The sequence below is a fragment of the Tachysurus fulvidraco genome, chromosome 24, assembly GCF_022655615.1.
Source record: "Tachysurus fulvidraco isolate hzauxx_2018 chromosome 24, HZAU_PFXX_2.0, whole genome shotgun sequence".
Lineage (NCBI taxonomy): Eukaryota > Metazoa > Chordata > Actinopteri > Siluriformes > Bagridae > Tachysurus > Tachysurus fulvidraco.
In genome coordinates this window covers 346,914-374,354 of record NC_062541.1, presented here as the reverse complement: position 1 = coordinate 374,354, position 27,441 = coordinate 346,914, and the positions used below count along the sequence as shown (strand labels likewise).

At 36.0% G+C, this 27,441-nt stretch overlaps 4 protein-coding genes across 7 annotated transcripts in view; 1 reads left to right on the top strand and 3 right to left on the bottom strand.

The window, feature by feature from the left end:
* Window positions 1-251: 251 nt before the first annotated feature.
* Window positions 252-8,655, bottom strand: si:dkey-222f2.1 (intermediate filament protein ON3). The gene is made up of 10 exons (XM_027140720.2): window positions 7,996-8,655; window positions 6,911-7,389; window positions 5,453-5,661; window positions 5,127-5,187; window positions 3,401-3,496; window positions 3,045-3,209; window positions 2,375-2,500; window positions 1,550-1,770; window positions 1,336-1,382; window positions 252-819 (listed from the first exon to the last, which is right to left on the bottom strand). Exons 1-10 carry the CDS (start codon window positions 8,051-8,053, stop codon window positions 716-718), a joined length of 1,566 nt encoding a protein of 521 aa, XP_026996521.2. The 5' UTR covers window positions 8,054-8,655; the 3' UTR covers window positions 252-715.
* A 124-nt stretch (window positions 8,656-8,779) lies between these two features.
* dnase1l4.2 (deoxyribonuclease 1 like 4, tandem duplicate 2) lies at window positions 8,780-15,627 on the bottom strand. 2 transcript variants are annotated; one of them, XM_027140760.2, is made up of 9 exons: window positions 15,470-15,627; window positions 14,744-14,833; window positions 14,019-14,113; window positions 13,832-13,918; window positions 12,048-12,160; window positions 11,173-11,285; window positions 10,270-10,427; window positions 10,038-10,131; window positions 8,780-9,021 (listed from the first exon to the last, which is right to left on the bottom strand). In XM_027140760.2, the coding sequence occupies exons 2-9, from the start codon at window positions 14,822-14,824 to the stop codon at window positions 8,917-8,919; spliced, it is 846 nt and encodes a 281-aa protein (XP_026996561.1). In that variant the 5' UTR covers window positions 14,825-14,833; window positions 15,470-15,627; the 3' UTR covers window positions 8,780-8,916. The 2 variants fall into 2 exon arrangements, 1 of the variants encoding a protein (XP_026996561.1); XR_003439758.2 differs by having other exon boundaries at window positions 8,973-9,021; window positions 10,216-10,427.
* Window positions 15,628-18,431: 2,804 nt separating this feature from the next.
* On the top strand, window positions 18,432-25,387 carry dnase1l4.1 (deoxyribonuclease 1 like 4, tandem duplicate 1). 3 transcript variants are annotated; one of them, XM_027155569.2, is made up of 11 exons: window positions 18,545-18,565; window positions 19,281-19,305; window positions 20,716-20,801; window positions 20,901-20,989; window positions 21,080-21,166; window positions 21,630-21,742; window positions 22,935-23,047; window positions 23,438-23,595; window positions 24,105-24,201; window positions 25,074-25,141; window positions 25,249-25,387. In XM_027155569.2, the coding sequence occupies exons 2-10, from the start codon at window positions 19,281-19,283 to the stop codon at window positions 25,134-25,136; spliced, it is 831 nt and encodes a 276-aa protein (XP_027011370.1). In that variant the 5' UTR covers window positions 18,545-18,565; the 3' UTR covers window positions 25,137-25,141; window positions 25,249-25,387. The 3 variants fall into 3 exon arrangements, with proteins under 3 accessions (XP_027011371.1, XP_027011372.1, XP_027011370.1); XM_027155570.2 differs by lacking the exon at window positions 19,281-19,305 and having other exon boundaries at window positions 18,432-18,565; XM_027155571.2 differs by lacking the exon at window positions 19,281-19,305 and having other exon boundaries at window positions 18,474-18,565; window positions 20,713-20,801.
* tma7 (translation machinery associated 7 homolog) overlaps window positions 25,143-27,441 on the bottom strand; it is a 2,809-nt gene continuing 510 nt past the window's right edge. Inside the window, exon 3 of the mRNA XM_027155573.2 lies at window positions 25,143-25,633. Coding sequence (XP_027011374.1) covers window positions 25,599-25,633 — 35 coding nt within the window. The 3' untranslated portion in view covers window positions 25,143-25,598. The remainder of the gene's footprint in view (window positions 25,634-27,441) is intronic.

Genomic DNA, 27,441 nt, shown 5'->3' with positions numbered 1-27,441 from the left:
AGACAGCTAAGTAGCACCTAACAGTGCCAGGATCCCTGGTTCGACCCTGAGCTCAAGGCACTGACTGTGCAGATGCTCTCTCTGTGTCTGCAAGCATTCTCCAGATGTAGGTATGTGGCAACTCTAATTTACATCTCTGTGTGTGTGTGTGTGTGTGTGTGTGTGTGTGTGTGTGTGTGTGTGTGTGTGTGTGTGTGTGCGTGTGTGTGCGTGTGTGTGCGTGTGTGTGCGTGTGTGTGTGTGTGTGTGTGTGTGCGTGTGTGTGCGTGTGTGTGCGTGCGTCTACGTACAATTTTAGCTCAAATACACAATGACAAAAACATTGTAGCTTATTGAGCTAACTGTTCCTTTAATGTCAACTTTTACAGGTTCATTATAATCCACTAAAATAGCAACATTACCAAATGCTTAGTTAACTGAGATGTGATTTTGTAAATAAAATCTTAATTAAACATTCTGATTCAGTGAGAAAGAAATCAATAAAAAATAAAGAAAATAATACTCAAAAACCAATAAACAATGCATTTCACTATTTGACTTTTCCCACCTCTTTTAATTGCTAGAGTATTTATTATATCAGGTTTACGACACCTTTATTAATATGGAAAACGCATATAGATGTAGTTTCTTTTATAAGTCTAACGTATAATAAACCTACGGTTAGTTTTGCACCAGTTTTGTTAAGCTATTTGATAGTGTAGTTTATACTGATACTTCAGTGTGTACTGAATCTGGTGTTGTCTCTAATCTCCGTGGTTTTGATCAGTAGTTTAGGAGATGGAGAGCTGTACTGCTGGTAGCCGTTCATTCCTTTGGAGCCTGGAATTTAAAAAAAAAGCATAATATAAACCGATTTATAAACAGATTTCCCCTTTTTCGATCTAAAGCTTTAACACCACTGTTGCTATTTTTATTTTATTTTTTTATAGGAAGCTCCTAAGTTCGGGTTTAACATCATGTAAACACACTCACCTCAAAATATCTTTAGTGATTTCAAACCAACTTGCTTTTGTGGTTTCAGACTCTGTACGTCATACTGTCATCTATAATAATAGACACAAGGACATCGCAGAGCTAAAAGCACAGGAACTAACCATTTGAAGCAGCGTTCTGTCTGCATTTAATTTATTAATTTATTTTTTTTAAGTGGATCGATATTCTCATCTTCTCATGGAATTCTTATTATTGAGCCAAACAGCATCTTTTAAGGTGAGTGTGTCAAACTTTGTCTAAATAAATGTTAATAACTGTAAACAGGAAACAATTCTTTGTACTTGGTTGTTTATTTTAAATTGACATCTTTAATAGTCAAATCTTGTAAAGTTTGATACTCACTGTAACTGGGCATGGATTGAATGTTGACAACAGACTGCTGTCCAATTCTTTAGAGAGCGAGAGCGAGCGAGAGAGAGAGAGAGAGAGAGAGAGAGAGAGAGAGAATACAATTACGCTTTTAAACTTTTCACTTGTTGTAATATTACCCGTGCTGGGCTTTAAGCTCAGGCACGCTATGTTACAAAGCTCTCCATAAGCCGTCTCAGTCCCTCACCTGTCCTCCTCTCCCTCCAGAAGCTTCCTGTAAGTGGCAATCTCGATGTCCAGTGCCAGCTTGACATTCATGAGCTCCTGGTACTCCCGCAGCTGGCGTGCCATGTCCTGTTTGGCTCTCTGCAGCGCCTCCTCCAGGTCTCTGATGCGAGCTTTGGCCTCCTTCACAGTCAGCTCACCACGCTCCTCTGCCTCGGCGACCTGGTTCTCCATGTTAGTGCGCTGGAAGCAAAAGCAATATCTGGGTTTAATTAATGAAATCTTAAAACTGCGCACTGGGGTTAGCACTCGAGCACAGTGTATTGCATTGGCAACTGACAGTATCAGGGTCTTTGGTTATGGTCTGTGTGGAGTTTCTATATGTCTTCACCATGTTCTTTGGTTTCATTCCACCTCCCAAAAAATATGCTGGTAGATGGAAAGGCTTTGCTAAACAGTTGCTTGGTGTGAATGAGTGTATGTTCAAGGTGTCCTATGATTGATTTATGTATTTCCACCTTGGACTCAGTGTTCCCAGGACTGGATTTGCATCCACAATTACCCAAGATCTACAGATTTAGGGAAGGTTAAAAAAGTTCTCACACATCAGCTTGTTCAGTAGTGATGTATAAATACCATGAATACCCAATATCCTTCCTCCTTGTTTGATGGATAGACAGAAAAATAAGCATGAATTAGTTCTGAAGACTATAGTTTTGTATATTCTGAATAACAAATTGCTTGATGCAGAGCAAGGATTGTTGTAGTGACTGAATAAAGGATTAATTCTTTAATAGAAGGTCCGACATATTCTCTGGGAAAGTGTTCATTGTGTTACGTTATTCACCTGGGCCTTGATGGACTCGATTTCGCTTTGCAAGCGGCTGATCATGCGGTTGAGCTCAGCGATCTCAGCCTTGGTGTTCCTCAGCTCGTTCCCATACTGGGTCGCCTGGCTGGCCATCTGGTCATACTGGAGATAGGGCACAAACACATGCTGGATATCTCCAGGTTATATAGCCAATAATTGCATGTTGAGTGGGATAAACATGTTCAGATACTTAACAGTCTAAAATATAAAGCTGTATGAATGCCTATAACAAGATTAATGAATGTACAGCATGTTTCAGTACCATGAGTGGATGGTGGTATAACAATAAATAAGAACTGTTATTCGAATTGTTATAAAAATTGTTATTGTTAAGCCGTGGTGGATGAAGTGGTTAAGGCTCTAGGTTGTTAATTGGAAGGTCAGGGTCCAAGCCCCGGCATTGCTAAACTGCCACTGTTGGGCAATTGAGCCTTTCCCTGTTCCAGGGCTGCTGTATCATAACTGCCATTGCACTCCGACCCCAACCTCCTCAGTTGGGACATACAAAGAAAAGAATTCCACTGTGCTGTAATGTATATATGATGATAATAAAGGCCTCTATTTCAAGAAGGCATTTGCAATCTTCTATAATGTTTAATTCTAGCACACAATTCTCACAGCGTCAACTACTCAGAGCTCTTCATACCTTAGACTTGTACCAGGCCTCAGCTTCCTCACGGCTTTTGGCTGCAATCTCCTCATATTGGGCCTTGACTTCAGCCACAATCTGGTCCATGTTGAGGTTGCGGGAGTTGTCCATCTGCACTATGACAGAGGTGTCCTTGATGCTGTACTGCATCTCACGCAGTTCCTGCATCATAACGTATAAAATGTTAGCATTGTTCTCACAGCATATCTATTCTACCTACTTCAACTTACTATTCAGTTCAATTCTGATTTTTTTTTTGCATAGATCTTAAAAAATTGGTTATTGTACTATACAGAAATCTAGATAGACTTTTATAACCCTGATTAACAAGCTGGAGGTGGCGGTGGTGTTACCTCATCGTAAATAGTCTTTAGGAAGTTGATCTCATCAGTCAGAGCTCCCACTTTGTCTTCCAGATCAGCTTTCACCAGGTATGCAGAGTCTACATCCTAAAAACAGTTCATCAATCTGTACATCTGTCTTCAAGTTAAAGATGCTAATATTATCTGGTAGTTTATTAAATGCAGTGTTAACTAACAGAGTTTTCAGGGTCTCCCAACTCACTTTTCTACCAGTCAAAATGAATGCAGGTTTTTCATTGCAACGAAGAAAGAGCACCTGATACAACTCATCAGTCATCTGAAGACTTACACCAATTGATTAGACAAGTGTGATCAGATGGTCTTCAACCTGCAGCTCTGCTCTTTATGTTTAGCTTTCCCAACGGCATATTGGGAGCTGGGAGAGAGCAAATCTGTGGACTGTACGAAGCTGAAAAAGTGGATGAACTCCACTGATTTAAGAATCAAGGCAGTAAATAAGACCGATTTGATACAATTTATATCTATTTCAGAACCATTAAGCAGTAGATAGTTCAGCATGTTGGACAGGAAGGGGTTTAATACTTGTACTCTTTCCCATGAGGGCTGTCACGATCAAAAGTGTCATTTATTACAGTATAACTCTCATACATTTTATGGCTGGGTGTCTGAAAGACCATTCATTTCCATGCCTATGAACAAGGCTATGAACACCTAAAATACACTTGTGGTGGTATTATTATTATTATTATTATTATTATTATTATTATTATTATTATTATTATTATTTATTTGTTTGTTTGTTTGTTTGTTTGTTTGTTTGTTTGTTTGTTTGTTTGTTTATTTATTTATTTATTTATTTTTGCAAATTAGCCTGTACATTTATTCATACAATATGAGCTTTGTTGTACCTCGTGACAAACATGCACTTACTACCACAATCCTGAACTTAATTCTGTGTAATTATTGGTTTTAGGGAGATGATTAAAGGTACTTTTTGGTCTATTGAGCATGTTAAAAGCCAGAGTTCTGGCTAGTGACACTAATGAAGCAACATTATCCCTCAGGTACTTGTGTTACAGCAGTTGAGGGACAAGTGACCTAGTTCAGCAACTTCTCTCCAAAGCTTCTCTCAGTTACAGACACGGTTTCAGATAATAAAATAATTCAAGCTCTATGTTCATTTCAAAATGAGACAAATGATTTAAATGCTTTTTTTTTGCATTAGTAGTATTACTTATAATGTTATTTGCATTACCCTAAAATATTTAAATATTTCTTTGTTTGTTTTTACTTTTTATGTAACTTTAGTATTTTAACATGAGCTGTTATTGACATGGAAATATTAGCGTTTGTGATGGGTAATCCTGAAATTGTCACATTTCACATACTATTCTTGCAGTAATCAATCTGGATCAGATTTCTAGCATTACATTTACAGTACCAGAGGCAATATGTGTTCTTTTGGCAGCCCTTGGATATATAATTTCTAACCTCACCCGGGTTTTTGTTCGAAAATATCTAATATTTATAGGCGTCGCTTTTATAAATATTCAACTATTAAAAGCTGGGACACTTTTACTGTGCCTTTTTTGTAGACTCCTTTGAGGAAAGCAGACTGTATCACACTGTAGAGTTCACTCTTGTCCCTTGATGCCTAATTTACCCAGTGGCCCATTGTGGTAGGATCAGACCTAAAGTGCACAAAAGCTTCCATTGTCCTAATGTGTTCCCTGAGAAGACACTAGTAGAAGCAAACCTTTTTCAGAATCACAAAGTCATTCTCTAGGTTGTTTCTCTTGTTGATCTCGTCCTCGTACCTGAGTCAAAGCCAACAGAAATGGAAGGGATTACTGTGGATACATAGCTAGTCTGTTATGCAAGACACAACAGAAGTGTTTTATTGCACATTACGATATAGATCTTAGGATGGATTAGAAGAAAGTACATTTCGGTATTCAGTATAAAAACTAATATTTTAGGGGGTTTAGTCAGGTTGGGAGTAATATTTCATTAATTCAACCTCATATAACCTTAATATTCCCACATTTCATAATTCCTGTTCATTTTAATTAAGAACCATACTTGTGCTTGAAGTCTTCCACCAGCCCCTGCATGTTTCTCAGCTCTCCATCCAGCTTGATTTTGTCATTGTTGACCACATCAAGCTGTCTGCGCAGATTGGCCATATAAGCCTCAAACATGGGCTCAATGTTAGACCTGCCTGGGGTCTGACCCTGTAAAACATCCCACTTGGTCTCCAGCATCTTGTTCTGCTGCTCCAGGAACCTCACCTATGGATGGAAATAAAGGCCAATGAAGACATGGTGAAACCTTTTGATATTTGAGGCTTTGAGGAAACAAACCAAATAGAAAAGCAATTCTTCTTGCTATGTTACTCCATGCAGTTGAAACAAAAGAACTCATTGTTTTCCCAGAGATCTGTTATTATCAGTAGTATCTTATAGCCTTACTGAAAGATAAAGTCTGGTGTGGTGCCAAACAGAACAAAGATACATAGACTCTGATTACATTTTGTATAGGTCGTAGGGTGTAGGTGGTTGAGTCTACAAAATGACATATATATGTTATTTACTGTAGGTAATCGGCTTGTTAAAATCGATCCTAATCAATGCATAACTCTAGTAATAGTAAACATCTTCTGTTATTGAGGTTTTCTAATGTTTATATATATAAAAAAAAGCTTGATATTTATGTCATTTTGGTTTTAAAGGAATAATTAAAGGATCTGTTTTGCATTTTGTCCATCACACATGTTAAAAGCCTAGACTGGTTTAATTTAGGGTCGTTGTGCAAGGTTTGTAATACTAATGGAGCAACATTATCCCTCAGTTACTTGTGTGGCAGTGCTAGATGGAAAAGGCATGCACATAGATCAGCCACCTCTCTTCAAACCTAATCTCATTCTTTTTTGAACACTGATCTGAGGCCAGTACTTAGAGACACCCCTTTGGCCCTAACTAGTATCAGTAAAAGTCTCTGTTTCAGTCAAGGGGGCCCCTGGGATTGGGTTGCCATTGTCCCCAGGCACACAAAGGTTCTCTTCATACTCTCAGGGATAGTGGTGTCTTAGGTGACTTGGCCAAGCCTGACCTGTTTTTTTTTTTATCAGGTTACAGTCCAGCTTTACAGAAAAGGGCCGGTGCTAAAGCTCAACTATCGTTTTCATGTGCTTTCCAGCAGTGTCAAGCAAATCGCTTTGGTCTAAAAGCACTTGGGCTTCTTAGATGTCTAGAACTAAGTATCCTTTTAAAAAGGTATGGGGTCAACAATTTCACTCCAACTTTGACGTCACAGTCCTGAAGTACAATACCACCATTGTAAAGTAGCCCTTTAAACCAAGTGTTACTTTCGATAGAAATGTCGGTGATGTAAATGAAATAAAGTTATTGTACACCTTGTAAAATGTACCTGACTTCATTAGTGTACCTTCTTGCTATTCTTTTTTTTAGAAATTCCAGGAAACATTTCAACTGCCTTAATGGCACATTTTACTTTCTTGGAGCGATAACCCATTCTTACCTTGTCGATGAATGAGGCAAAGCGGTTGTTAAGAGATTTCATCTGCTCTTTTTCCTGAGTGCGCACCATCTGGAGGTTGGGGTCGATCTCCAGGTTGAGAGGGGCCAGCAGGCTTTTGTTGACCGAGATGCTGGCTATGGGGGCACCCAAGTAGGTGCTGCTGGTGCTGAAGCTGGGTGACAAAACTCCAAGGGACATTGTGCTAAACCCAGTGCTATAGCCACCAAGCTTCCCACTGCTCCTTACAGAGCTGCTTGAACTGATCCTCTTGCTCCTCAAACTCATGGTGAAGAAATAATGGACAGATGGAACCAAGCTGAGGATGCTGTAAGAGATGCTGTGGAAGTGCAGCAAGCTTGACCTGAGTGGGCTTTTAAATCCTGGGATTTGGGTGGAGTGAGAGAGAGATGTAAAACCAGTTTCAGTGGATGCACATGCGCACACAAAAGTGCTTGGACAGTCTGCTCTCTGTGGGTCTCCTGTCGCAGGAATAGGGAGCACACACATACACACACACACACACACACACACACACACACACACACACACACACACACACACACACACACACACACACACACATTCTGTTTTGCTTCACATCCACCCACATAATTTACACACACCCATTCATATACCTGCTACCTCCCTCTCTCGCTCCCTCTCTCTTTCCCTCTACCACCACCACCATCTCTCTTTCTTTCTGTTTCTCTCTCTCTCTCTCTCTCTCTCTCTCTCTCTCTCTCTCTCTCTCTCTCTCTCTCGCTCTCATTCTCTCTCCCTCCTCACTGATCTCTAATAGAACAGTATTATGTTGTACAGTGTAACATAATTTGAGAGTAACACAGAGGAGCACACATTTCAAAACTCAAGATGATGTATAAAAAGACAGTTTTGCATATAATTGAATTGCATAATTGAAATGAATAAAAATTAATTCTAAATGGAAATGTGACCAGAATACCAGTCTGAGAGTTATTACATTACTATACCTAATGAACTAGCAACAAAATGTGTTATAAGAAGAAATTCTAAAAATTGAACAAACAACTCGCTAACTGCGATCATTGGAATAAGAACAGTCTTACTTTCTAATGACAGCAAACAAATTCCTGAAAATAGTGGGCCAGTAACATAATTATACATCAGACATCTGTTTGCAGAGTTTAGTTAATTATTTAGTTATGTGTTGGGGAGGGGAGTCACAGTCACACGCTCTGGATACTGACAGAGTAGGGTTTCACATGTTCGACATGTGTCTATGTGGGTTTCCTCTGAGTTGTTTGATTACCTCCAAACCCCCAGAATAGTGTAATTGCCCGTGTTGGAAGGTTGTGAGTTCAAATCCCCAGTATTGCTAAGCTGCCACTGCCAAATGCCATGTAGGAATGTGTGAATGTGTGTGGTGCCCTTCGATATTGTGGGCATCTAAATTTTTTCCCACATCATGCTCACTGATCCCAGGATTGGCTCTGGATTCATGGTGATGAACGAGTACATGAATCTGGGTCATATAGGTATAAGGTTTCAAATATCTAGGCCTGTGTTTTTATATAACTGAGGGATATTTATTACAGTTTTTGTGGATTAAACTCTATACATGCTCTAGTGTGAATCCTGAACACTTTTCTGCCTGTTGCTCTATGGTGCCCTCTTGTGAAGGATCTTTGGTGAGTGGCAAGAAAATGTCCCTAAATTGTATTCAACTGCATTCAAATTTTTAACTAAGTGTATCTCAATGACTGAGTCATTTTTTAACTAAGTGTATCTTCTATTTATTTATAGGTTATAAATAACTTTTGAGAATGTGTGTAAATCTGAGATCAACAGTTTCGAAAATGCTACAAGTGAAACACGAAATCACTGAGATCATATTATTTAAAATCTTAATTTAATTTTAATTTCAGCTTTAGTCTGTCAAACAGATGATATAATAGAGAGAGAGAGAGAGAGAGAGAGAGAGAGAGAGAGAGAGAGAGAGAGAGAGAGGCACGCCACATTCCTTCTTATTAGCTTGCTTTGCGCTTCACTGCCTTTTTATGGACTTTGGGTTTTGTTACAGGTTTCTTCTTCAGGCTCACCTCCACTGGGTAATGATCACTAATCTTCAGAGCCTAAAGAAGACACAGAAATTTAGTTCTTTAAAGTGTAATACATACATTATGATGTGAGATATAAGTTAGCTAAATATATAAATACATTATTGTCCTTTTTAATATATGGCTTTGTTCTGCTTTTAACTGTATTGAAACTGAAACAATTAGAATGTAGGCTGTCCTGTGCGAGTAACCGGCGATAAACAGAATACCACAAACACACACAGTTTTGTTAGAGTTATAGAGAATTTTCTTGTGGTAAATGTAGCAGTTTAAAAACACAACACTAGTTATTGTGAACAGTAAGATCTGGCTCTTGTGTGGGATTAGCAAGAAATGTTGTTTGTATTGTGTCTGGGAGAGTTGTTATGGAAATTTCCCAGGTCTGTGGAGAGCTCTTCCAAAAACAGGTCTGACCTTTAATCCCATTATAAGTGTGACACCGTTGGAAAACCCTTCACATGATGGTCAAAATTGGTGTGTGTGTGTGTGTGTGTGTATATTTATATATAACTTCATAAATGAGAAATCAGCTAATAATGCGGCAGCAGCATGATGCATAAATCCTACAGGTATAGCAACGTTTCAATGACTTCACTGAGCTCACTGACTTTAACATGATTCCTTAATGTTAGGCTGTTGTGTTCTTTTGTGAAACATGATTCGTTTCCCCAACCGCCCCAAAGCCCACCCCCATTCTGGTGTTTGATGTGAACATTATCTGAAGCTATTGACTTGTATTTGCATGATTTCCTGCATTGGGCTTCTGTCTGATCTAATCTAATCTAATCTAATCTAATCTAATCTAATCTAATCTAATCTCTACCTATCTATCTATCTATCTATCTATCTATCTATCTATCTATCTATCTATCTATCTATCTATCTATCTATCTATCTATCTATCTATCTATCATAATTGTATCATAAAAAGCATCTATTTCCTTTTTAGCTTCAGTCTGATACCAAGCTGTAACTGTAATGAAGAAAAGTCTCTTATTTTATCTGAGATCCAATGTTTTTGATGCTCTTACCATTTCCTCTGTCAGCTTATAGGTCTGATGGTAGTTAAAAGGTTTTGCCGATTTCGGCACTACCGCATTCAACATGTCCTTGTACACCACAATCCTAAAGAAAAGTTTAGTTATTAAAGGATTACAGATGAAGAACAAAAATACACAATTGTGCTCCAAATAGCAACTATTATCTTACATTTAACAAGATAAAGCAGTAATAATGACAAGCTGGGACAAAACTGGATGAGACCTGTCATATGAATAGTCATTGGACAGGCTGGCTGTGGTGTCCACATTGTCCCCTATAAGCCAGTGGAAGTCTGGGTCAGTACGGATCCTGATCTTTTTCATCTTCTTCTTGGAGACGTATGCACCATCGGCATTAAAATCCCCCATGATCATTATATTCTGTAAGGCATGTATACATGTTCAATTCATGATATTTACCTAGGTTTTATGTTCTGTCCTAAAAACAGTAGACACCCTGTAATGGCTCAAATAATCACTTAATAAGAAGCTTTGACTTAATTACAGGATTCACAATCATGGATAATGAGTCTTGTTTAGGGTCTATTTTGTAAGGCCAATATAGATGCCAGAAAAACTTCTTTTCTTATTTCTAGTAACAAACCAAAATGTTCAAAAATTCTTTTTTTTTTTATTTTTTTTTACATTTACAATAAAAGAACATAATTGGCTGCACAAGATATGATTGAATATTATGTGTATAATTATGTGTATTATGTGTATAAGTTTACATTGGCTTCGTAAATGGATTAAAACCTAAAGGAAAACACACCTAATGTGCATCATTTGTTCTTCAAATTAAAAAACCTTTCTGATTTTTTTTTTTGTAGTTAATTAAGAGAAGGTACACATCCATCTTGTTCAGACTAAAGTGACACAAACACATCTGACATCATAATTATACACAAAACACATAATTATGACTTCCCAGAAGGACTTAATGTACCTGGCCTGCATGTGCACTACATACCTGATTGTCTCTTATAATACATGACATAATAACAGCAAAAAACGCTGCACTGTTCATTTTAACCCTTTGTTCAGAGGTTTAAACGTTAAAAGAAAACATTTTAACATTGTGGCTTTAAATTTTGAATTCATTTTATACATTGAACATTTTACTCACGTTAGTGTTCCACTTCTTAGTGACAGTCATGCACACATCATACAACTCATCTATTTCTTTCTCTGAGTCTTTTGGCTTTGTGTGGACCGGGATCAACACCAGGTCATCTATCACTAGAAACACACACCCACAAACACTTGCTTATCTTTAGCTTACCTACAATGTAAAGTTTTTTCTTAATCAATCGGAAAAAGCCTTAAACGTGATACTTTGGCAGAAATTAAATACAAAAGCAGTATGTAGGGTGTCTAGTTTGCAAAATATTAAACTTGTATCTACAGTATATGCATCAGTCAGTTATCTATACATATCCTTTTAGCTCCTGTGTGAAACTAAGGAAGCTAAATTCAGATTCAAGTCAAAAATTATGTGTAGTAAATCAGTGACATTTGGGTTAAATGGAACATTCATATTCTTCCTCACCTGCACATTTAATACATCACTTTAACAGACCAGTTATGTTTGCATTCTGTACTGTTACTACATGTATCATAATTGTACATCATGTTAATGCATGTAACATTTCACATCACATTTCATTACTACTACTTTTTTTCTATTTATTCTTTATTTTCTGTTTATTTATTTGCACAGTCTAAGGTGGGGTTAGGCTGGGTTTTCAAAAGTAAGGCATGTTAGTGAATCTTGAAATATGAATCTTCTACTAGAACTTCAAGTAGAATGACTTCTGACTTCAGTAGTAATCTGATAATTGCATGGGCAATTCTTTTTAGAGCTCTTTGGCAGTCCTGGGATTTGAATACATCCATTCATTCAAGAAGCATCAGAGCCTTAACTGCTGCATGCCAACTTATATACAGTATAAATAAATTATAAATTGAATTGATTCATTTAACTTGAATGTGAATCATTACTTTTGTCATGTAATCTGAAGCGCAGAATGAAGGGCTCGCGTGCGAAGGCGTCTTCGTCTCCTTCCTGGTTGTCTTCATATTGGTATGTCTCAGTCAGATGGACTTGGTCTGGTCTAATACATGAAACCCAGAGTTTATGACAGTTTAAATAAGCTGATGTACTAGATGCAAAGTGTCAAAGAGGTATATGATTAATTTCATATTTTTGTGGATCATGTATATGTTGTAGATTGTTTGGCTGATCCCCTCAGCTAAGTCTCTCTTATAAAAGAAATGTTTACTCTCAGTAAGACTTTCTTTGCCCTTATTTACGACTCAAAGTAATTAACTGACACACCCAATGCAGAAACTTGGAAGTTTACACCCAGTTCAAAAATATGTCCTGTCACTTCTACTAATGGCATTTTAAAATGTCTAATTTAAATGTCTGATTTATGTTGTGTGTCAAATGTCATGGTGTATAATTGCAATAATCCACCATTAGTCACCATTGTGTTAAAGGAATCTGTACTAAAACAAAACAAAATGTACATTTTTTTTCAACCAAGCTTTTTTAGATCTGTTTTGGATCTAAGATATTATGGCTTAAGGCTTAAGGCTATTTTTGTGCTTCCAAATAACATACGTATATAAATTGTACAATTCCCAATACTTTCTAATTTGAGCCACACCACCTACCTAAATCTGATTCACATGTGGCGTGATACTAAACAATGTTTAAACCTGATTGCTGTTAAATGTAGGTAGTAAAATGTCATCCTTTCAGCAGGCTGTACTGCATTCTTTTTAGTAAGATAATATGTGGTTTGGGACTCAGCCCAAGTATTTTATCCTCTAAAGCAGTAATTATCTGTTGCTGGCTGTTACTGTGGTTTCCTCTGTATTACAGACCTGTTATGAGATTAAAAACTCTTTAGTGCACATTAACATGACTATCATGGTTATCTTGTGTATGGCAAAATCTCAATGTCTTTCAGCTAGCATGTTAATGTTAACCAGCCTGCACACTACCATGAGCTGTTTTAGCATTTAGCATTTCTGTTTTGCTGACCTGATTGTCAATGCAACACACTGCATTTATTTTGCAAAACCACAGCACAACAGAGGCAACAGAGGAAGCTAGCACGCTATAATCAAGCTACTCAGATTAATCACACGTTTGCTGAAGAAGACCTTCTATGTTATGACATATCTGTGAAACTGCTAGACATTTTTGTGTGTAAAGTTCCAGGTCGGATGACAGAAGCTGTAAAACTGGGCTATAAATTTCTGTAAGCTTGTATTACAGAAGCTGAGGAATATCTCTCGCATAACTTTATAATGGTGTATTTTTCTTTAAAAACAAAAAAATATATACTGTAGCTTTAAGAAGCTTTAGGGAATCAAACCTATTGTTTTTAGCTTTTTAATGGCCTTATAGTGACAGAAAAGGCAATACTTTTTTATCATCCTAAACAACTCAACAGTATATTCAGATCATGTAGCTGAGTGCTGAAGTGAATGAAACATGTCCTAACATGTGTGAGGTGTGTGTGTGCGCGAGTGGGTGTGTGCGCGTGTTTTTGTGTGTGTGTGTGTGTGTGTGTGTGTGTGTGTGTGTGTGTGTGTGTGTGTGTGTGTGTGTGTGTGTGTGTGTGTGTTGTCACTAGCATTTCTTGTTTTGATGCATTGCAAAGGGGTACTTCATGTTTTGCTTTTTTTTTTTTTTTTTTAACTTTATTTATTTGTCTATTTTTTGCTTGATTTATGCCTTTCAATAGTAGTATTCAATAGTGCGTATTCACCTATAGAGACACGCAAACTGTTCCTTGTACTGTGCGCGTCCCAGGCTGGAACTCATTTCCATGCTGTACGGATGCTTCTTATTAGCGCTGTTGAACAGAACATATTGGATAAAAGCATGACAATCTTTCTTGGTAGTAATATGTAGAATATATGGACATATGTATTGAGCTCTAAAGTTTTACAGACCCTGTGCTGTTCAGAGTTTCCAGGAATTGAGCCATAGCCTTTCCTTTCTTGTCCACTACTTCAAGAATCACAATTATGCTATAGCGAGAAACAATCTACATGGACATATAAAATATTGACTTAGTTTCAGGTAAAAGAGTGGATGATTTCGTAAATTTGCAGTCATTATGTATTAAAACATAAAATAATACATGTGAATTAATCTTTGTTAACAAGGTTACACTTTTTACTGTACCCTTTACTAAGTCCTGCCACGTATATGCTGTCAGTTTTGCATTCCACTCATTGTTAGGATTTTTACGGTAGTCATTTTATTTAAGAAATTCCACCAATGAGCAGATTCAGAAGACTGAAAATCCGAGAACTGCTGTTAAACTGATAGTCAAAATGTATTTACATGGTGCTTAACAAGCCAAGTCCTTTTAGATTTTAGTATGTTAAACATTTTTTAAATTTGACTTTGTGATTTTTATGCAAAATTATATATCACCAATTGCAAATTTCCCCACTGTGGGACAGATAAAGAATTATCTTGTTTTGTCTTATCTTATCTTTAAAATACATACTGACTGTAATTGTAACTTGAATTTTCTTTGGAGGAGATTTTGTGTAAAATACTTTGTGTATTGTGATATTAACAGGAAGAAATGTCAAGAACATTGAGATAACATTGAGATAGAGCACAACACTCATAACACTCATAAAAGTATTGTTATTTTAATTACCTTTATGAGGTATTTTACAACATTCTCATCTGACAGCTTACTCAAGCCAAGACGCCTGATGTTAAAGGAGGCAATCTTCATGATGTTAGTCTGAAGAAAAATAAAATAAAGATTTACTACCATTTAACAGTTTGGGGATTAAAGCACACTTTACCCTGTTGTGTGATTTCTCTCATACAACATTTTTGCTGTATTTCATTACAAATGCAAATTCTATATGATTTGTTTCATAAGAAGAAAAGCATATTCTCAGGAAAATAGTCTTTCGTGCAAGAGACTTAAGCAATTCTAACCACAATGTTGGTCCGAGAGGAAATACAGGAGTTTCACATCTCAGTTCAGTCTAAACAGCAATATTATAATATTTAGGGCAACTCAAACAATCTAACATTTATTCTAATAAAAGGAAATGGTCATAGTTTAATTATTAACTCAAGCTTTCATGAACTTTAGCAACTCATTAACAAAACAAGAGCTTCAATCTTAAAATACAACTGTAAATCAAGATATATCAGTATAGAAAGCTCTTTAATAAAGAGTTACATTTCAGAATTTTCTATTGGCTTCACAATTCGCTTACGCTAGTCAAGTTCAATTGATAGTAGATTCAATATGATATGGTTTAAGATGAATAAAAGCTGGGGAAAGTAAGCTTTTACTGATATTGTAATACATGATCTATTACAATTTGATAATCTATTACAGTTTCAATGAAATCTCACATACCTTTATGTTTGCGTCTTGTTTTGTGTGCTCAGTTCGCCAGTTCTTTTGTTGGCATAAAACACACGAAGTAGAGCAGATTGTTTACTTCCTGGTTTTGAACCACAGCCAGCCGGCTTTTGCTATGCTTTGCATACTGTTGGATATGTAACTGCACAGTGGATGTGCAATGTCATGGGTCTCAACACATAAAAGACTTTTTGTGATAAAACTTGAGTCAGTTGTAGTCATTATTGCATCTGATTTAAACCAGCTTACAATATTATTATGATGTTTTACAGTATGTTACAGTGCTGTGATGTATGTATGGTGGAATTAAAGGCTTCTACAGTAAACATTAAATAAAAATAACATCATGTACTTAGAGTATTAATGTCCTTATGCCCTGTGCAGCTCTTCTTGTGTAACAGCTTGTCTTAGAGTATCTCCTCCATATTTTTTTAAACTGTCCTGAGAGACACACCAAACCTTTTTCCGATGACACGTATGGATGTGCCATACTGAAGGAGATGGACTACCTGTGCAACTGATTAGGTTGCATCTACTGCCTTGTGCTTCAAGTACTGACAAGGACCCTAACAATACACAAAACCAGAGACAAATCAAAAATTGCTTTTGTTTTGGTTGTAAATAAAAACCTTACAGTTGCCTCTTCACCTGTTTTCATGTTCATTTGCACCACAGACTGATGTCCCTGAAGTTTCATTGATTTGACATTATACCGTGATGATTAAGTGTTTCCTGAATTTTTTGAGCAATGTATATATGTAATACGTTATACTTAACCCTTGTATGTTGTTCGGGTCTTTGGGACCCATATACATAAACATCAATCGGTTTGAAAAACTTTGCTTCCTTGTAAATTTGTTGATTTTTTCCACTCATAACTTGATTAAATTTGATTTTCTTTTTTTTTATTACATTTTATTAAAAAACAACAAAAAATGAGTAGCACTTTAATTAAAAAATGTGATGTAATAAAGGTAAAGGGCAAATATTAACCATATATACTGTTTATATTGCTTGTAATTGGGATGAAGTAAACATCTGTAGAGTATTTTAACATAAAATTTTTGATTGTGTTGTATTAAAACCCCCAAAATATAGCGGGTCAACCAGACCCACCAACACTGGCAGAGTAACAAACACACGAACATCACACAAGGGTTAAAAAGTCAGATGAAATACTCTGATAATTACTGGAGGAGATGTTTGGTATGTGCACTTTGTCCTACACCATCTACAGGTTGGGTCAATAAATCGTTGTGTTCCTTTGTCATTCGTGTGCTTTTGTTTGTGTTTCCAGGTAGTTCTGTCATAGCCTAATGTCTGCACGCATAACGTGTTAAGTGACTAATGCCCTATTCTATTTACACCCGGCTGTTTCTTTTTGTCTCGATGAGTAGCCGGGTTACGACTTGTCATATTAAGTTTGAAGAGTTGTTTTTCTGTTTCAGTGTGAGTTATTTCACTTGTGTCTGTTTTTCAAATTTGATTATAATCAATCCCAATTTATTGTTGCTCACTTTTTCTAAACTTACATTATAGACTATTGTTTGTTGATTCGTTTGTGTCATGCCTTATTGGACTGCTCTTAAAATGTATACATAAGATGTAATTATGTATTTTTACCATAATAGCTGGAAGTCAAACATCATTATTTAGTTGCAATCTTTTATTCTAATATTTTTGTGAAACTTGTGCAAAACACAAGTGCTACATAAATAGTTTTGTATTAATGTAATATTAAGGCTGCTTGAAAAACAAAGTGCTATAAAATACTATTACTACTACTACTAATAATAATAATACTAATAATAACCTCCCACTCTGTGTTTTACACATGCTCAAACTTGTCTAGACCTGGCATGCCTCATATTAGTTATTACACATGTATCTATTAAAAGATGTGATTATATCTGTTGTTTTATTGCCAGCAGTATTACACCTCAGGTAATAAGAAAGAATCCACACACGTCATATCGTGAAGCAGTTAGCCTGAAGGTTTGGGTGATACATGTGTATCTTTAATACAGTTAGATCAGCATGAGTAATTCATTCATGAGGAGAAATAGTGGTAACATTTATTATTGGTCAATCAGTAGTTTTGGTTCTATTTCTTTTTACAAATTTTATTTGTCAAGAAAGGCATGTGACTGATCAGCTAAGTGCTTCAACTGGTTCTCTGTCACTTGTAATTGACTTTACAACTTTATCAATATAGATAAATGCCAAAAAAAAAAATCAAAATCTTAATTTTATAAACACATTGCATTTTCCCCTTTTATTTATAAGCAAAATGAGACATACAATACAGTGGATTGCTAAAGTTTTACACTTTTTGTCATATAACATCCTGTAAATAAAATGGATTTAATTGGAATGCATCTACACTAAATAGCCTTCTTCCTCTTCTTCTTCTTTCTGCTTTTCCCGTTAGGGGTCTTCACAGCAAATCATTTGATCTACATAAAATAGCCTATAATATAATAAAGGTGAGGGGAAAAATAAATAAAGTTTGCAAAATTATTTTAAAATTAAAAAAAAAAACATCAATTAATAAAATGCCATAAATGCTTTAATTAATGACTTAATTTTCAGGGTAGACATTAAACATAGCTGTGGAATGTTCAGTGTGTGAAGTTTGCATCTTTATTTTCTACACCGGAGCAACGTGATAAATGAAACACATTTTTTCATGTAGTCACAAGTCTTCCTTCTCATCCAAATTCTTTTCTGTAAATACCTGCCTCATTCAATTCTTGTGGACTTGTAGAGCTGGTTTAGAATACAATAATCTATAAACGGAAAAAAAATTGTTGCTGGGTTTGTTTGCTCTAACATTATCTATAGGCAGCCATATGTTGGTGGAATGGAGTGGGTTAGGGCTTGTGTCTGCAATCTTTCCCTCCTTGCTATGAAAGCAATGTTTATTGAACCTCTGTTCTCATGTTTGGGGTGGGCCAAGAACATACTAAGCCACACACCCTTGGCTAATCAGATGGCAGGATGCCACTATTTAAGTTGTCTCTCAGTTGTGTCTTGAAGGTCAGTTTCCAGTTTTCCGTTTCCTGTTGTTTTTGCCTTTGATCTCTGAAAGTAAGTAAATTTATTTGTGCCCAAATCCTTGTGTGTTTCCATGTATTGTTTTTGCTTTAGATCAGAACAATCAAAATAAGCTAATTTGAAAAAAATATTTTGAATCGATGAACAGGTTTTTTTTGGAAATGTCTGTTATTTGGATGTGAAACGCAGTACCTTTTATTACTTAAAGTTAGTTATTTTTCTTTTAAATTTGTTAACCTTAATATTGAAGCCTATATAAGAGTATTATGGGTAACCAGGATTATATTATGGGCCGTTAATCAACGGCCCAACCTTGATTCAATTATTCCAGTGAACATGAGCCTGGAGGTGAGAAAGATCAATGCTTGTAAAGGTGAAGTACTGCTAAGTACTGCTTTCTCATGTTGTGTTGTTTTACTAAGAATTTACACAATGCTCTTTTTTCTGTTTAGAAGGTTTCCCCCCAAGGCACCATCTGTCACCTGATAGTGATTACTGTGAGAGTTTACTAAGGGTTGTGTGCTGAGACTACATTTTTCTACATTTCTTTTTGTCCAGCACTTTAAAAACTCTATTTATATCTTTGGGAAACTTTGATTTTTTAGCACAGAAGCTACAAAAGTAGGTTTTACTTTATAAATATAGGTCCCATAGTGAAAGCACAGCTCTGTTTACGTGTGTTTTTAAAGGATCTATGATCGGTGCAAGCCTGACTTGCTTTTCTGAATATGTTTTTGATGAGTAACAGATGCTGAATGAAGTCTTGTTGTTCGGTACGGAGCAAAACATCATTTTTATCTTTTTCCCTTTTGTTTTTTTCCCATGTTTTCTTTCTCAAACCCCCGTGAGACCACAATGTAGTTAAGAAAAGCAGTTACATGTATTAGCTTGCCATAATACTATCCCGATACGCATTGACTGCTTTCTTTATCCCTTTTTAAAACATATCTGATAGATGCAATAGAATATCTAATGTTTATTCAGAACGTTTATTCCAGTCGCATTGTTTTTTTTCTACCAGTGAGATTAAAGCAAAAAAATGGAATGCATTAATAAACCTTTTTGTCATTTTTGTTTACAAAAGTCAGAATTGAGTGTGAATAATTACATATAAATTACATGCATGGTTTTAGATGCATGGCAAGATTTTTTACTTTTATACATATAGTGTGATTTATTTATTTTCATGATGAATATATATTCACATGATGTTTTTAACGAGTCATTTATTTATACATGATTTATTATTTTCATTTCTGATTTTCCAACATAATCAATTTATTTACACATGACATATGATTCACACGATTTTTTAAAAAATGACACACGAGTCATTTATTAACAAATAATTCATATTTCACATGTGATTGTTTTGTCATTTATTTATTCAGAAGTCGTTTAATTTCACAGGTAACTTTTTAATACATTGATTGTTTATTTTTCTGCATATTTTATTATTTGTACATTTTCACATTATTTTGAACACGTTAATTAATTTTAAATCTGATTTTTCCACATAATTATTAATTTACAACCGATTCTTTTTTTCGTCATATACACACACACACACACACACACACACACACACACACACACACACACACACACACACACACACACACACACACACACACACATATATATATGTTTTTTTAAAACATCATTTTAAACCCTTGATTAATACATTTTTTACATGGTGCACTTTTACAGGTAATCCCATGTGATATGTATGTGCTGTTATGTGTAAATGTACATTAAACATAATTAAAGATTATTATTTTTAACATTCCCCTTAAAAATAGGAAGAAACATAAGATTTGATGACTCTCTGCCACCTCCACTGACTTACCCAAAAAGGTGGTGTTAGCTGAGTCACTAGCTATTTTAGTTTGTTGACACTGTTAATGAACAGAATTTTAACTAAAATCAAAACTTTAAAAAGCGTAAATACAAAAATAAGAAATTACATAAGTCAAAAAAACTTTAAATAATTACATCACCACCACCTAAACTGTGCACCTAAATATAACACTGTTTATGACAAAATAATCTTCCTATAGCTTGAAGTGAAATACAACATGAAAAAAGTTGATGTGCGAATGTGAAAAAAGTGCCTTATGTTATCTTCTTAAATCCTGCCAACATTACAAAGAATAATTTCTACACTTATTTTTGTCAAGCAGGAATCATGAAAGTTGCCGCTTTCAACATTCAGAAATTTGGAAAGAAAAAATTGTCAGACCCTGCGGTCGTGAAAACACTTATTAAGGTAAAGACATGTGCAGTATGATGTGTTGTCTGTGTTTATACTGAGAAGAACATGTGAGAAGACACTTCCAAACATTACACACACTGTTTCATGTTTCAGATAGTGTCACGCTATGATATCATTCTCATCCTGGAGGTGGTGGATGCCAGAGGGAAAGCAGTTGACTGCTTTATGAAAGAACTTAATAAGTAAGCTACGATTTAAATAAAAATCTTTACCTTTCAAGATTAGTTAACGTTGTCCTTAAAGTGAGGCTTATTGTAACCTTCTTTCTTCAGGGCCAACCCACAGCACAAATACAGCATGCAGCTCAGTGTACGTCTGGGCAGGACTGCTTACAAGGAGCAGTTTATGTTCCTTTACAGGTAAACGTGTGCTTTATGGTACAACACAGTATATATTTTAGAAAATGAGGATGCAGTTTCACAGCTTGACACACAGACTAGGATACCCAATTCTTTCTAAAACTATGAGTCTAATGTTGCAAACAGATTAAAGAAATCCTTCCTGCTCTTATTTACATTTATGGCATTTAACAGACACCCTTATGCAAAGTCACTTACATTTTTATTTCAATTTATACATCTGAGCAATTGAGAGTTAAGGGCCTTGCTCAGGGGCCCAGTAGTGGCAGCTTTCTGGACCTGGGATTTGAACTCATGACCTTGTGATCAGCTCATCCCATATCCCAAGTTATTGAACTTATATATTTAAAAAAAAAAAAGGTGGAAAAAAGACAAAATTGTAAAAGAAAATCTTACACATATTTACTGCATAGTGTTAATGGTGTAAATACTGTTAATAAGCGGTTGTAATTTTTATTGACAGGGATGATGTGGTGAAAGTAACTGGTACTTATCAGTATGAGGACAATCAACCTGGAGATGTGGATGCCTTTGATAGAGAACCTTATATCCTGCGTTTCTCTTCTCCTAACACAGGTAGGAATTAACCAAAGTTAAGAACCACACACACACACACGCACGCACGCACGCACGCACACACACACACACACACACACACACACACACACACACACACACACACACACACACACACACACACACACACACTCAAATTAATAAATGGAAATTAAAACAAGTACTTTGTACTTTTTGGTTAAAATGTGGGCAGTGATCCTGGTTATTTTTATTTATTCTATTTATTTTATTTAATTTTTTCTTTTGGAGGTGGTGGGGCAGTGCCTGGGGGGTGGGTTAAAACAGCAAGTACACAAACACTTCACAGACACATGCATATTTCTGCATATGATTAATGTATATGTTTTTTTCCCCTAAAGGTATTTGTTTTGTCTGTTTCAAATGAGTTTTTCCTGCAGGCTCTTGAATATGATCACTAAAAAGAGGCATGTGGTAGATTAGTGGTTAAGGTGTGGGGCTACCAATCAGAAGGTTGTGGGTTCAAATCCCAGCTTCACTCCCCTGCCACTGTTGGTCACCTGAGCAAGGCCCTTAACCCTCAATTGCTCACTTGTATAAAAATGAGATAACTTAAGTTTCTCTGAATATAAGGGTGTCTGCCATATGCTGGAATGTAAAAGAGTACAGAGATGGCATAGATTTTTTTATTTAATTTAATCAGTTAACTCTGTCACTTAACAGTGAAGCACTAGTGGCTGAATGACCACAAATCCCCACAGACACAAACCGAACAGTAGTGAAAATCCTTCACAGATGAATGCCCATGGTTTTGGAATAGTCACATATGAGTGTTATGGTCAGATGCTCACATACATATGGTACTCATACAGTGTACTCATACAGTGCATGAAAAGTTATCGATTTAGTTACTTGTTAAAAGGACACACAAGTTGTGAAACCACCATACTGCTTAAAGTGTTTATTAACTGGTAAGAACTGCAGAAAACATAAGTATTAAGTTGGTTATCTGGTTCCAGTAATTTAAGGTTAGACTTTAGCTTAAAATATTTGCTTTTGGTTTTTTATCTGCTTTCTATCGCATTATCACATTACTATGATGGTGAATAAACATTGTGCAATTTGCATTTGTGATCTGATTGTATTGTACTTTTGCTTTGTGCTAATATATATTTTATTTTAATTTTCTCTCTGCGTCTGTCTGTCTGTCTGTCTGTCTGTCTGTCTGGGAAAGTGGTGGAAGACCTGGTCCTGGTGCCTGTCCACACAAAGCCTGAAGACTCAGTGAAAGAGATAGATGAGCTCTATGATGTAGTCACGGCTGTGAGACACAAATGGAAAACTGATGTAAGCCATGTCAACTCTAGCAAGCAAATTACTGTGATTTTTAATTGTATTATTATTTTTTAAATCTCTGTAATATATTGTATAGCTATCCAGATACAAATCTCCACTGTAGCACAAACACAAGATAATTAAATAAAATCTGTGGGTTTGAATTCAATTAAAATGAAGTAATTTAAGAAATCGAGATGTGCAAGTTTAAAAACTCAACCTTTAGGATTTGTTCATCTTCCAAAAAAAAATAAAGCAGCATCTGCATCGAACAAAAGAATTACATTACAACTTTCCATGTTTAAATGGTGCTTTACGTTGAGGATTGTCAATCAAAAATTCATTTGACTACATGCTTTATAAGCAGTATTTAAGAGTTGCTTTTCTTGTTTTTATACACAGAATATCATGATCTTGGGTGACTTCAACGCAGATGGCAGCTATGTGTCTAAAAAGGAAATGAAGGCAATTCGTATCTACACGGATAAAAACTTCCACTGGCTGATTACGGATAATGTGGACACCACCACCAGCACAAAGAATGACCACACTTATGACAGGTTTGTCCAGATTGATTTGTTGTCATGCAGAAATTTACAGTACATACAGAGATAGTGAAGAAATCTGAGTGTTGTAGGTACTATTGAATTTTTTAACAAATCAGATTTTTGTGGACAAAAGTGTTATTTTGCATTCATTCATTCATTCATTTTCTACCGCTTATACGAACTTCTCGGGTCACGGGGAGCCTGTGCCTATCTCAGGCGTCATCGGGCATCAAGGCAGGATACACCCTGGATGGAGTGCCAACCCATCGCAGGGCACACACACACACACACTCTCATTCACTCACACACTCACACACTACGGGCAATTGTTATTTTGCATTGTATTATGCTAAAACAAATAGAAAGAAAAACATGGTGTGTCATGTTTGTCTTCTCCTTTATTTTTTTTTAGTGATCTTGTGAGCTGTGCTTGTGAAAGATCTATATTTTTTAATTAAATTAGCATTAAAATATGCCATTTTATAAACACCGAGTCATTTATGTGTCTCTGTTTCCATTAGGATAGTGGTGTATGGACAAGAACTGCTCGATGCCCTTGAGCCGAACTCTGCCAAACCATTTAACTTCCAAAAGGAATATGGACTGAGTGCAGAAGATGTAAGCACTCACTTTCATTCTGTGGCTTTAAAAAGTAATCAAGACCGTTCGTATTTGAGTTGCAATAATATTATATCAAAAATACTTGGTAGATGTGTAATTATTTACTTCAGACCATCTGTTTTTGTGAAAAATTTGTCAGCACACATTTAAGACCACTACAGGAACTGTAATTTGCATGTCATGAGCTAAATGATGTAGGATTGATGATGGTACCTGTGTAAAAGTCTGTGTTAAAGAAAGTTTACAGTCAGTAACTGCACACAAAGTGACTTATATACAACACATACTTACATATTCAAGGAGGGAGAAACAATGATGTGAGAATTATTTGGTCAAGGAAGACTTAACTGCTATGTTTTAGTATACACTGGGAAATCTAAGAATATGTGAATGTAGTTACATTGCATTGCTTCAATAGACTTCACTGGGATTATATTTGATCAGCCTACACACAATATCCCATAATTTTGAAGTTACAAAAGGTATAAAAGTTTGATATTCTAGCATCGTTGCTGAAAAGTCTGAGTGTGAAAATAAGGATCCTGCTGATCAAAGCAGACAAGGACATGAAGACCTGCTTTAGAGACCGGTACCTGTAGTTTAAGGTGGTTCTACTATATATTGATCCCAATTGGTCAATCAAATTTTTTTTTGGATTTGCCACAATAACCATGTTGAATGCACATTTCCAATTTTAAACATTTTGTAGGTCAGATTGGAGGTTTAGTCCAATTCAATCCCAGGTTGTATCACTAAAGTGTGTGTGTAACGTTAATTTATTTAAGCACCTAATCCAGGCTTCCCTAATATGATCTTACAGTAGCAATAATTCTTATTCTTGCACACCACTGAACATTTTTTTTTTACAGGCACTTAAAGTGAGTGATCACTATCCAGTGGAGGTGGAACTGAAAAAAAAGAAACGCCAGTGATCCAAGTAAGCAGCATAATTTTTTATTTTGTACACACAAATTGTCAACTACGACCTAATACACAAAACAGAAGTGAATTCAAATGACCAAAAAAAAACCCCTCTTGCTTTAGGGTCTGCCAAACGCAAGAATTAGATGAAGCCATGAGACAGAAAACCCTGCCAGAGGACCTGGAATAAAGGAACCAGTTTGCTGGAAAATAAATGCATGGTTGAAATGTTTAAAATTATAATATACATCTAAAAATCTGAGATCGTGTGTGTTTTTCTACTCCTTTATACAATGAACAGTGTCTGATTCCACACAAAATACATACAAAACTATTTGTCTGTTTCCTTCCTATCCTCACAGGAGGGTATTAAAAATGCTAGCTTGTGTACATTTGCATTTGTGGCCCCAAAGCAGAACTGAATGGTGTTTTTCACACAACGTTCCCAAATCCAGGTAACCAACACCACCAGTTCATTTCTTTCCAGACTTCTTGATTCCACCACCAGCTGTAAGGGCAAAGCAGAGACAAGATAAGATGATTAACTGTTTGCAAAACAACATGACTAATGTCACAGCTTGATGTGTATGCACGAATTGTGGAACACGCTTCTCAGTGCTGCCATCTAGAGGTCACTGAATTACTAAGTATAAAATAGTGATGCACAATCACTTTATTCATTCATTACGATATTAACCCAGGTCAACAACAGCTGGGCAATATGAGATGTTAACTATAAACAATATCACAACATTCTTCTCCATGTACTTCTGGTATCACTATTTGCTGTGAAGAGACATGGAGATCTATTTTTGTGCCAGATGTTTCATTTTGACTTGCCAAATAAAAGATAAGGACCTGGTTTTACTGGAGTCTTACAGCAGGAAATTGTCAGGTCAAGTAGCATACTGTCATTTCAACCATACATAGCTGAAGTCATACATAGGGCTACATAAGACAACATAGAACTAAGGACTAAAGTAAATGTGTTCTGTATATGTACTGTAGTAACTGCTTGTCAAATGACAAGCAATACATCATTAACAGAACCCTTACACCGTCCTTTGGTTTATTTAAATTTGCAGTAAGATGTACCACATACTTCTAGTTATTAAACAAACATTAGCCTATTTTTATTAACCAGAAGTATACACCGTTTTCTAGTTGATAACAAAAGATGTCATACACATGTAATGCAAAGCTGCTTAATGGAATATGGGAATTTTTATAATACTGAACTTCAATGCTATTTGAAAGACATTTGTACAATGTCTTGTCCACCAGAGTGCCGCCAGCTATCTCGATACTCACCCAGCGTCAGCGCCTGGTAGCTTCGTCCCTCTTCTGATACATAAACAAAGCTGCGAGTGTTGAGCGCACAATGTGTCCAACATTCTACACTTTATTTCAGTTGAACAAGTGCATTATCCGAACGCTTGAAGTTGCGCCTCCGGTTGTTGACCACGCACTGCTCACACTATACTACAAAGTGGCATACAACAGTGCACACGTATGCAATATGGGACACACCTAATATATTATAAAGGCATTCATTTCTTACCGATTTATTGTAATTTCATTTGCCTAGTGTTTTCCAGATTAGCGGAGACCCTGCACAAAACATCATGGGGCTGTGTCTGATTGTCTGGAAACCAAATTGCCTAAAGTAAAACATTTAGGATCCATATATAATAAAACATGACAGGAAATGTTGTAATACGAAAAACACCAAATACAGGTTGGTGTGACATCACAAGCGGCCAAACAATAAAAAGCAAAGACGCTTTAGAAACCAGCCATAAATGTGTGTGTCCGTGTATAAAAACTTCAGTACATCACCATTTATTACTGGGATTAGATTATGTGGATTTCTCCTGCTGTTTTTTTTATTTTTTTGACATTTAGACTTTTTGTTTAGTAAGCAACAAGTTGTTCATGTAATGGACACTATTGTGGTGACATACTTGTAGCAATGAAAATATATCCCATGCAGCCTATGATTCATATAAATCTTTTTTCTTTAAAATGTATTTAGACTTCATGTGCTAAAATTGGCAGATTAGCAAAACAAGTTAATTGTATTAGTCATATATATTTTACACTCTCCAGAGGTACTCAATCCGTGTGTGAGGAGACGTCAGACCGCACTGATCGATCTGAGAAACCGTGTGTCAGTTTACCGAATTTGTGTAGAACTGAGAAAACTCAAAATGTCATTTGCATTGGACTCTGAAATTGTAGCCATGTCCCATATTGCATAATTCTACACCACTTTTGTAGCAGAGGATAATAGGGTGTAGTATAAATGGTGCGAGT